Source organism: Curcuma longa, chromosome 5 (assembly GCF_044706935.1).
Source record: "Curcuma longa cultivar G26 ecotype Majalengka, Jawa Barat chromosome 5, ITB_CL_G26_1.1, whole genome shotgun sequence".
Taxonomy (NCBI): domain Eukaryota; kingdom Viridiplantae; phylum Streptophyta; class Magnoliopsida; order Zingiberales; family Zingiberaceae; genus Curcuma; species Curcuma longa.
Window position 1 is genome coordinate 12,644,076 of NC_133865.1, and position 12,529 is coordinate 12,656,604.

General features: G+C 30.3%; 1 protein-coding gene across 5 annotated transcripts; it reads right to left on the minus strand.

The window, feature by feature from the left end:
• Positions 1-1,741: 1,741 nt before the first annotated feature.
• LOC141828913 (AUGMIN subunit 7) lies at positions 1,742-6,266 on the minus strand. Of its 5 annotated transcripts, XM_074716305.1 has the most exons (8): positions 5,635-5,822; positions 4,796-4,872; positions 4,628-4,719; positions 4,340-4,465; positions 3,296-3,386; positions 2,929-3,036; positions 2,593-2,691; positions 1,742-2,040 (listed from the first exon to the last, which is right to left on the minus strand). In XM_074716305.1, exons 3-8 carry the CDS (start codon positions 4,687-4,689, stop codon positions 1,852-1,854), a joined length of 675 nt encoding a protein of 224 aa, XP_074572406.1. In that variant the 5' UTR covers positions 4,690-4,719; positions 4,796-4,872; positions 5,635-5,822; the 3' UTR covers positions 1,742-1,851. The 5 variants fall into 5 exon arrangements, with proteins under 5 accessions (XP_074572406.1, XP_074572404.1, XP_074572402.1 ...); XM_074716303.1 differs by lacking the exons at positions 4,796-4,872; positions 5,635-5,822 and adding an exon at positions 6,209-6,266; XM_074716301.1 differs by lacking the exon at positions 4,796-4,872 and having other exon boundaries at positions 5,640-5,824.
• Positions 6,267-12,529: the final 6,263 nt, after the last annotated feature.

Genomic DNA, 12,529 nt, shown 5'->3' on the forward strand with positions numbered 1-12,529 from the left:
TCGAGAGGGATGCGAGCGCGCAAGGATAAGACGGTTGGAAGCCCAACTTATCTGGCCCTAATAAAATTAAATTAATTAAAAATATAATAAACACAAATTTTTAATAAAGGTATTTTTTTTAATTTAAAAGAGGATGTATAGTATAGGGCGGAACCTTTAAATTTATTTTTTTATTAAATTAATTTATTTTAATAATAAAATGATTAAAATATTTATATTATTTATTAGGAGCATTTTGTGAGTAGAGTAAGTACAATGCAAACAAAAATTTGGGCATTCATACAAGAAAAGTTTATAAGTAAGAGGTAAAGTGATCAATTTCACTTAACGATTCACAAAGATTTTTTTTTACCATTCTTCACTAGACCTTTTCTACAAGTGTATTCATGTATTAAGTAGTTAAATTCGACCAAATTATTTTGATATGGTTGATAAAAAAATTAAGTTAGATTCATATCATATCATATTTATTGATGTGTTTATCAAGTGTGTAAATGTAGAAAACTTGATAGGTGATTGTAGGTATAGTGATAACTCAATATGTGTGTTGAAGTTGGAAAAGTGTAAATAAGTCAAGGTTAATTATATGCTTGAAAAATAAAGAAATGCAATGGGTATTAATAAATAGAGAAGTTGATGAGGAAGATCCCGAAGTAAGATTTCTTAACAAATGAAAGAAGATTTGAAGGACAAGTCTTTTATTAAATAAAATATAATTATTAATTTAATTTAAAAACATATAAGTTTGGTTGGTAAATATTTAAAATTACTGATTAAAATAAATTTTAATTGAGATTTATTTTAGTTGATAATTTTAATTTTTACTAGCCAAATTAAATTTACTTGGTAATTTTTAATTTTTTTATTGAACGAAATTAAATTTAATCTATAATTTGTAATCGGTCAAAATTAAATTTGATGGATAATTTTTAATTTTTTACTATCAATAATTTATAATTTTTGATTGATCATAATTAGATTTTATCAGTAAATTTTAATTTTTTTTAATAATTAAAATTAAATTAAATTGATAATTTTTAATTTTTTATTAGTCAAAATTAAATTTGATCCATAATTTTAATTATTTTTAATTTGATTGATAATTTATAATTTTTTTTATCAAAATTTGATTAATAATTTTTAATTTTTTATTCATCAAAGTTTAATTTACTGTTTAAAGTTAGGTTTAATTTTTATTAATGATGCATCGTCGTCGTCGACGATGACTCTACTCTGTCAGGCTTAGTGACCAAACATTGTTGGAATGCACCAAAGAGAAAAGTGAGTTTTTGGAAAAGGTAAAAGAAAATTTGGAAAAATTTTGAGAGCTTTTCAGAAAAGGACTAGTCTGTTATGGGTTTTTCTCACAAATCAAATGTATAATAAAGATATGAAGGACTGTAAATGAAGCCGTGGATGCATAAATTCGATTTCATAAAATCAAATTTTGGTTATTTCAATAAACTTTTAAAAATTTTCTTAAACATATATACGAAATCCACCAAAACAGATCGAAACCTTATAATCGTGCTTTAAGTTAACAACAAACAATGAGAAAATTGTGAAGACAATAAATGCATACTAATGTACTAATGTTATTAACTCATTCGAACATTTTGCTTCTTTTTTTTTTTTTTTTTTTTTTTTTTGGCTACAGGAAGTACATGGAAATCGGCTTACATCACGGTTATCATGTCCAATATGGCTGAAATATGGCGCACAGCAGAGGTGGAAAAGACAATTTACACCCAAAGTTACTAATGGGCTGATAATTATATGAATGTCACAAGAATAACCTTCATTTACGAGTGCATTTCATGTGCGTGTAGCAGAGTTACATGATGTTCCAATTCATAGGGCCTTCCCTTGCTCCCTGGCCACAGAAGTCGAGAGGATGGAGAGACTACGGTTCAAAAACGTCAGAGCAGATTCACAATCCAAAATTATTTTGGTGATTGAGGATGGCTCTTCCGTTGTCGATACAGATCCAATAGACATAGCCGCATACGACTCCCGAACACTTCTCAAGTTTCCCAAAAACTGCAATGCACAATGTAGACATGTCACACAGTGTGGAAGTTATTGTTCCAATTCAAGAACAACATTATAGTTTGTCTACTCGACTGATCTAAAGATGTTAGTAAAAATGTTTTCAGGAAGCTTAAGGTATGAACATATTCAGTAAGAAGACAACTGAAGATGTATGACACTTAGATTCATTTGTCGCTGTTAGATACTAGCAAAAGAGGAAAAGGATTAAAAGATAACAAAGTACATGTGTCCCTGTTAGACAAATTAATTTTCAACTGTGACAAATACAAAGAGTTAAGGACACTCTCCAAGGACGGCCTCCTAAAAAATTATGGCATAAAACCTTGATATCTAGAGACAAAATACCAGAACCTAATAGGTAGGATTTCTCCTAAAGATTCATATTTTCTTATTCAAATTATGCCTTCTTTCCAACCATGGAATCTCTGATTTATTTTGCATATTTATTTTCTGAGTAACACTATCAAGTTTGCATCTCTGAGACGACGAGTACATGGTTGACTTTGGAAAATGAGAGTGCCTTCTTTAGAAAAATAATACCTTTAGAAGTGTATTATAAGCCTCCAACAGACGATTAGCAGCGGGACCAAACCCATGTAATTGTGGCACTTCCATCATGTGAGTCCATGGGCGGATTTCCTGTAATACATTAGTCAAAATAAATTAAGAAACATGAGAAGAAATAGACATGGAGGCATGTAAATCTCATGGACATGTCCAAAGAAACCAAGCAATATGGGGTCTGAATGTCAGCAGGTTTTCCTCAATCATCAAATTTGTTTAAATGGACTTGTGATATATGAATGCCCTTTTGTTCTTCAAGCTATACATAATTGAAACAAAAATAGTTGAAGAGAAGTGAAAGCAGCATATTACCTTTGTATAAATCAAATTGAAGGACTTCACAGTTTCAAGAAAAGACTCCAAATGTGACCTCAGCTGTAGCTCTACCTCCGTATAGTCTTCATTAGGATTGTAATCGTACTGGGTAACACCACCAATCACAAACTTTAGCATAAAGAGACAAAGAGATAAAACCATGATAGAGTTAGGTTCCTTTTAGATGAATCACTAATGGAAATATGGTGATGATTCAAGAACACACTCCCCAGTCATTACTTCGAAGTTTAGGTTTAATAGGACCTGAGTGAAGTTAACTGGAATTGCAGAAATTTTGCTTGTATAAATACTTGTTTCACTTCCTCTAGAAGACTTGATTTGTAGAGAGAACAGATTCAAGTACCTTAGATGCTAATTCCTGAACCATCTGCTGCAGATTTAAGAGTTTATTTGAATGCTCACTCAGCTTCAGTTCCAGTTCAGATATATCAGGCCTGAAAAAGAGGCACTTCATATCAGTACTAGAACTCAAAATTTGTCACACTTGTGATTGAAACCCTTTTTTCCCACACAGATTTCAAGCAAAAAAAAAAAACAAATAATTTAACTAACAAGTAAACAGCCTTATTTCAAGATATATGATGAAACTAGAAACTACTATTTATGTTTGTTCCACAAGTATAAGTCAACAGGCTGTAAAATATAAGAAGAAAAAGGAAAGGAAAGTTAGAAATTTTAGTTCCAAAGATCATGACAAGACTAGTACCTGAAACCATGCATTTGCTTTCCGAGCGGTAAACTATTTCAAATGAGTAACTCCCTTTAAGCTTATGGGGAAAAGAGAACTAACACCATATCCAAACAATAAAAGCGGAAGTAGAATAAATAATCAAGAAAACAGGGATTTATTCATGAATATGCAAAAAAAAAAAAGAGAGATTATTAATAAAAATATGTGCTACAAGGGAAAAAAATTTAATCTGTGATGGACAATGGACTAGGATATCTACTTTGAGATGTTAGTAACTAATTAGAATAGTACGGCACACAAGGCTGTTAACCAGACTAGATGTTTCAAAGCCCACTTTTTTCTGGCCCAAAAGACAGCCAGAAGTTTTGTATTCTGAGCATATCTTCTGGGCTTACAATTATATATGCTCATCTGAATATTTCAATAATACATGAGAAAGAGCTTGACTGAATATACAAAAGCATGTTACATACATAGCAATCCACATTAGTATGTGAAATTTTTAAAAGTTAAATATTTACAGTAGGGTTCTCTGTATATCCTATTAACACACCTAAACAAGAACAGACAAAATGAAACAAACCGTTTGGGATATGCTCATAGTTTAATATACTCATTTGTTTGGCTTATAAACATGCTACTGACATTTCTCTACTCTAGCATTATGGATTCAGATCAAAATCTTCTATTGCTTACAAGGGGTAGACAGACTGAATCTGTACATCTGCTGGAAAAAGTTTCAACTCTTCTGCAAATATTTGTGCTTGTTTTTCTGCAATTGAATCTACTAACTGTACATCCTTAGCTAATTGTTCATCAACACTGCCAAAAAAAAAGGCAAATCTGTTAGTGTTTGAAATTTGTAAGGTCAAGTTTTGCTTGCATGTTGTGTTCCTATTCCTTCAGGACAAAGACAGAAAATAGATGAACCATTATGAAGACTGAAATTTTAAGAACACTAAGGTACAATACTATACTGCTGACCTCCATTCAGGATTATCAGCATATTGGCTTGCTTCAACAAGATCTACAATCAGATGAAGCATTTCAACACGTTCCTCATAGCTACCTTTTCCCTGAAACAAAGCAAAGTAGCATGATCTCAATGCAACCAGATGAAACTATAAATCCCCTTAGGGGTGAATCACCCACCTTACAGTCACAAAATTTTACAGTGTTTGCTCATTCTACGCTTCTGGCAAAACCACAATAGAAGTTCAACATTTTCACTGTCATTAACAAAAGGATCTTTCATAGAGATATGCTATTAGATTAATATTATGCATGTCTAAATTCCATAGATCTACCATCCTAGACAGATCCAAGGACTTATCTGGCTTACCACCAACAAACAAGTGGATACTGCCAGAAGTTATAGAAAATGTTCGAGGACAATCAACCAGAAATCCTAGCCATTTTGATGCCTATAGGAGGAGGATAAGAAGTGGACAAAACAAGCAGGCACAATAGGTGGCAGCCATAGGAGAGGCCAAGATGAGGAATCAAGATAGGGAAGTGGAGGAGAGTGAGAAACAGTTGCATTCACTACAACTCTACTTTCTGTCATCTTTCACTGTAATTACAAGTTTTGTCATCTACTACCACATAGGAGATAAGAAACACAATAGGAGGAAAGTTGAGTAGATATCATACTTCTCCAAATCACATTATCACTCTTTACTGCTCAAGGAATAAGGATGTTATTGAAGAACGAAATAAATATCACTTGAATCAAAACCTTGCCTGAATCATTATATAGTTGATTTTTTTTTTGAAATAATGTAATTAACTCAAATTTGGAGCTCATCATATTTTATTTAATTGTACAGATGCTAACATTTTCTTTAATAGCTCAAAATAAGAAAGGAAGTATAAAGAAAGTGATGTTTTTTCTAAGGACCCAATTTCCATTCCTAAACTACAAAATAGCCATAATTAAAAAATAAAAATCTCATCAATGAATATAAGTAAATAGGAATATGAGCATATACCACACCATCATAATAGCCTGACGGAACAGGTATCTATCATACACCCATCCTATGGAGACATGATCCTCATCAACTGTTAAAATTTTGAAATTGCATTAAGTTCCCATTTTTTGATAGAGTAACTAAGTCCCACACAAAAGGCAGATTTTAGAAAGAAAAAACTAGTAGAAACTATATGCAAAGCCTATTAAAAGGAAGAAGAACTCTATGAGGGCAATCGTGTTTACTGTCATTATCATGAAACAGTTCGAAGAAGTAAATTAGCTACCATGTAATTAACATACTATGTGAGAGTGTGAGACCTAAATCAACATGAAAAAAAAAATTCCATGTCATATAGTTAAATTGATGATAGGTTGAAAGCATTAGTATTCTTCATGTCAATTGAGCCAAGAAAATTATACATGGTAACTTATATGAGCATGCAAGTCAGAAAGTGTATACAAACTAGATGGAAACAGGAAAGAGATTTTTTTTATTGCCTGATGACACTTCTTATTTGCATGCTGCTAACAGTTTTTTTTCAGCTAACATATCCAACCGACTTTGATTGCTAAATGAAGAATTCACTCACTTGTATTGCTTCAATGTCAACTGAGCATGTAATGCCCAAAAAATTTGCTATCTCAGCTAAGTCTGCAGAATAAACAAACAATTTTCTGATTCACTGAGAAGGACAATGCATGCACTAAAAGAAGACATGAAAACAGGACAAACACATTATTTGCAATTAAAGCATCACATTACTTGCAAATTTAGTTATGATATATTAAAGTTGTTATATCTTGAATATAAATGGTGAAGAACATCATTAGATAACATACTATAAACAAATAGAAAATGTTTCTATACTATATTACAGTCAGCTTTATATATTCTAAGTAACTATCTTTATCATCAAATGTGCCATCAAGATGAAGCAATCAGATAATATCTAACCACTTTCAGTTATTCTGGATCACAACCAATTGCAAAGGGAAATGAGAACTGACAGGAAACATATCCAAGTGTTACTTATGCAAAGAGTGTGGCAATAGAAACATGCAATAATATTGTATAATAACAAAGATAGTGAGACGAAAGAAAGCATTGGCACAACGGTAAAATTATTGCAGTGTGACCTTATGATCATGGCTTCGAGTTGTGGAAATAGTGTTTTGCAATGCAGGATAAGGCTACATACAATAGATCCAATGTAGTCCGACCCTTTCCGGGACCCCGGATTGCTGGAAGCTTCATGCATTGGACTACCCTTAACAAAAATAGTGAGATACTATGAAAATATATAAAAAAAAACATTATAATTATTATTTTTAAAATCTCAAACTTTTCCTTATTCACATTCAGCTATTGAATTAAATGTCCAATCCTTGTGTTTGTAAGTCATTTGATATTGGAAAAGAAATAATAACACTAACTCAAAGGTAATGCTCCCTTTTGAACACAATATACTAATTGTTATTATTCAGATAATTACGCCAACCAGTGATGATCTTATCTAGTTTACAACATTTAATGGTCTTCCATTCTTTTACCTTGAATATCAAGTAAAGTTGTCAACTAGTCAACATATTGGTTGGCGAATACCAAGGGAGGAATACTTCAAATTGTCATTATATCCTAGCCCCAATTTTACCTAACTAATGTATACTGCCATTTTTTTGCCTTTTCAAGGAAAAAAAGCCATTACACTATATATTAAGTGTGTTTACTTGACAAAGATATTAGGACAAGTATGATGGATGTTGGACAAGCTAGAGGGGGGTGAATAGCAATCTTGCAATTGGAAATTAAGATTAGCAAAGTTAAATCAAATATAATATGCAGTTGAAATGAAATAAACAAAAGCAAGCACACTAACATTTGGATTTAACATAGTTCAAAACCCTCATTCTTACTCCATTACCTATGACTCATCAGTGAGTCACTCCCGAATACACCACTAGCTTTTCTCCTTCACGGACTTCTTTTGAAGGTAGAGAAACCTCTTACAAATTATTTGAGTGATTATAATTGAAGCTCAAAGATGAGAAGGAAGAGTGTACAATAAGGCTCAAATGATCAAAAGAATATCTCAAGAACGTTAGCCTTTAAATGCTCCCCTTGGCCCTTTTTTTAGGCTTCATTTCTTCAGCTTCTCTTTGTTGTTCTACTGCATTAACGTCAATTTGTCAAATGGAATCCACCGCCGGTAAACTAATGTACAGTAGTCATTAGGTTAAAGATAAACGACTCTATTTACCTTTTTTGTTGTAGAATTAGTCGACTACATGGACAAAATACAACTGTATAAACTTACATTTCACAACAAGTCTAATATATACAATTTCGTTTCACAACAAATAGATTTTTAAATCATTCAAATTTATATTTACAAAACAGTTTGTCCCTAAGGATTACGATCCACTTATTTATGCTTGGGTCATACACTTCGACACTTGATAAGCAATCACCGTAGGAATCAATTCCACCTACAACATATATATAACCATCAAGCTCGGCACAGGCAAAGTCACAACGAAAAATATTCATCTTGACCATTGTGCTCCATCTGTAAAACAGAAAAACTTTCTTAGATTAATATTTGTGGACAGATATTATGCAGTGGAGCAGTATTGAATGAATCAATTAATTAATCATGATAAACAAAGTGTCTAGACAGACACCACAATCAATCATAAAAATGACAGAATTAGGCAACAAGATGAAATCATGGTTCATTGGAGGTCAATGCATAAAACATAATAATTACTTCAATACAGATAAGTGGCTCAATAACTAATACATCGTCCTTGAGATGATGTATTTTCAACTTCATTAGAGGAATTGGATGTAGAGAAGGCAAAAAAAAAAGTTGGCCAATAGTCTTAACAGTACTACATTCTTTTACATGTCTGAACATTATCATGTGTTAGACCGAGCTATTTGGGATAATTATATGGTTCTTGTCTCTACAATAAACACTACTCAAGGCTATATATATCACAATGCAAAGCATGTTAGTTGTTTGGTTCCTGATGTATCCATGAAAGTTGTTTGGTTCCATATGTTTTTTAGTCATCCAACATATGACTCTCTTTATTTACTTATTCCAGAAACAAAAACAGCTTTTGAATAGTGTTTTAAATGAAATAGAATAAATAGAAACAGAAGATTATTGCCAATTTACTTTGTGCACGGCCAAGGAGAACGTAACTTACGTGAAAGGGAGAAGGATCTTAATTTTCCACATTAAAGCCCCCCTTTCTTTTTCATCCATGAACCTTTCTAACAAGATAGCAGATATTATATCATTCAACATAAGTACAAAATTACTAGCTATTAAATAGTTAGCAAAAAAATTACTTTGCAACTCATGGAGTTCTTTCATTTTCCATAAACACGGACAAAATCTTATTAGCAGCAACATGAAAAACAAACTTCAAGTCCCATAGTTCAAGCTCAAAAAAAAGGAAGAAGAATGTTATAGCAGAGTTCCATCTACCCAAGGAAGTTCATGATCACCAGGTGGAGCACCAAGTTGTAGAGAACAAAATCAGCAAACGCTCGTTCAGGTGGAAGATCCTGAAATTATTTTTATTGAAATTATTTAGAAGAAGAGGAGTCTCACTGGCGAGGATCGAGACGGGGGACGAGGAGTACGGAGGAGGAAGAAGAGGAGTGCAACGACGGCGATCGAGACGGGGAGCGACGGCGGCGACGAGCTTGTAGCAGCGCATGGTGCCTTCAGACACTATCCGAAGGCACCGCCTTTAGGCACATGAGATTTGGCCGCGCGATTTGGGAGAGGCGGGATTTTGTAGGATTTTACTTCGTTTCGGCCACGGTGGAAGATGAACAGTGAAACTCCTTGCCACGTCGGCTGTCGCGCACGCAATCGCACAAACTCATCGCGCAGGATATCAATCTGTATATATATATATATATATATATATATATATATAAAAAAGAAACATATAAATTTGATTGGCAGATATTTAAAACTATTGAAAAAATAAATTTTAATTGAGATTTATTTTAATTTATAATTTTAAATTTTACTAGTCAATTAGATTTCCTTGGTAATATTTACTTTTTTTTATTGGTCAAAGTTAGATTTAATAGATAATTTTTTATTTTTTACTAGTCAAAATTAAATTTTTGATGGATGATTTTTAATACATTCTTCCAATATTTTTTTCCAATATTTTTTAATACATTCTTCCAATATTTTTTTCCTTATTTATTTTTTCTTGTAAATTTTAATCAATAGTTTTATTTTTAACTAATCTCATTTCAATATCAAACCAAATATTCATATTTATAATATGTTCACTGTTTAAGAATAAACATGACTTTTAAGCTTGACACTAAGATTTTTCCAATCACGACATCCTTCGTTTGTTAATTGAATTGTAATTGATTTTTGACTAAATAATTTACAACAAAAATAAAATATTTTATCTAATTCTTTAGAATATATTAATCATTTTCTATCGTGTTTTTCTCCATTTGGTCATTTTCAAATGTAATGAATGATAGAAAAATGTCTAGAATTTTCATCATTTGAAAAAGAAATATTGATTTCTCTAATTAGACCTTTTTCAACTAATAAATCAATTAAACTTGTATTTATATTTTTTCATTATGTTGGATCATATATATTTTTAATAATAATTTCATCAATATTATTTAAAAAATTATCTTCATGATCTACTAAATTGTCTTTATTTTTTGAATTATTATTATCTTCTTCGTTGATATTAATATTTGATGAATTAAATTTGTGATCGTTAGAAAATTCTTGATCGATTTTTTTTATCATAAAGTATTATCTTTAGGTGAAAATTTAATTTATTTTTCATTTAAATTTTTAATTATATTATTTTTTGAATTTTAATTTTGATTATTAGCAATAAACCTATTAAGTACACTTTTTGAGATTGAATAAATTCTTCTATTTTTCTTTTTTTCATACATTTTATATATCCAAAATCATATTTTTTAATAGACATATTTAAATAAAAAATAATAAAAAAGAAAATATAAGTATCTACTTGATCAATAATTTTCAAGTGTAAATAGAACATGGATAAAAAATGATACACCATGAGTTATTGTTATAGTAGTATTCTTTCTGCTAAATGAAAAAGCTAAATTGTTAAAAAATAAGACTGGTATAAATAATATGGTATATGAATGAGAGCAAGAACAGTAACGATATTAACAATTTAAGAATCATATTTTATGACATTTGAAGCACATAAATCAGGTTTGTGATGGTAATAATTTACTTGCATAAAAAAATAAGAAAAAAAATTCTATCATTATATCTATAATTTACAATTTATACAGAATAAAAAAATTATTAAAAGAAAATTAGAAGAAAAAAGAGTAAAAAAAATATTACCGAGCGAAGGAGGACTGAGCCTTGAGGAGAAGGATGTCGTTTAGGAAATCGCCGATGAAAATAAAAATTACAGAGCACACAGTATTGATCTGTTAGCTCTTGGGAGAATAAAGATATAAAATGAGATGAAAGAAAAGAAAATTACTTGTATTGACATATAAATAGGATTTTATATTTTTATAATAATATAATAATTATAATTAATATAAAATTAGTTAGTCTTACTGTTGTTTTTAGAATGGTGCATTAATTCAGTCATGCATTAATTCTCATGCATGCAGGCGTGGGCAGTGCATCATATGCACGAAACGACATCAAATTCTCATGCGTAGCCATGTAGGCGTGATGTGGCCTTGCGGAAATCAAAGCACCACGGTCTCGCGAAACAAACACGTTGTTCGATTAATATAAAAAAAATTTCATTAAAATAATTTTTTTAATAATAATGGGCCCCAATAAAATTGGAGCCCTAGGCATAGGCCATTATGGCCTATGCCTTAAATCGGGCCTGGATTTAAATTAGATATTTTATATAAAATATTAATTATTTATTATTGTTTCTTTTCCTTTTATTATATAAAATATTAAAAATAATTTATATAATATTTATAAAAATATATATAGTTTAAAATATGGATTAAAAGTTAAATCAACTCAAACACAAAGAACTAGTATTAGTAATAGTTTAAAACTCAAAAATATAACTATTATTATGAGAACGAATAAAACGTCCACAAGTATCCTAAAATTTCAGATAGAAATTTAAAAATTATTTTATAACTTTTTTAATTTCAATGACAAATAACAAGTCGAATTTCGATGCTTTAAAATGATAGTTGCAGAAGACTCAAAATTATCATATCCTCTCTATCATAACAAAGAAGTTTGTAACTTGTCTAGTTTCAACTGTTATTGTAAAATATACATTTAATTTAAAGATAATATATTGGATGAAATGCGATCAATTTTGTCTCCCAACTCTTTAGAAGTTCAAACATTGTTATTAAACAAGAGCTAAAAAAGAGTGCAAAGAATGTAATTTATAAAGGACGAGATAAATGATTTTGATACTAAAGGAACTATCACGAACGAAAAATAAATAACCATGTCACTTCCTAAAGTAATAAGATAAAAAAAGATAAATAAACTCCGTTAGCTTTAATTTCTTATATCCTAAGAGAATATATAGACAACTTAAATAAGTTTAATTTTTTTTATTTATATTTATTTACATTTTTTCAATTTTATAATTTTCTTAAATATTTTTAAATAAAAATAAAAATAATATTCTTAACTGTTACAAATTATGAATTAAATTATAATTGATGATTCTGAACTATAAATTGTAATTGCTATGAATCTTAAGATTAATGGTTAACATTTTTTGAACTATCAAATCCATAGTTTTGAACCATCGAATCATCAAATACGAACCCTATTCGAGTCTAATCCCTCCCTCATACAAGCACAATTGATTTACCTTTAGTGCTTGGAGGTATTTCATTC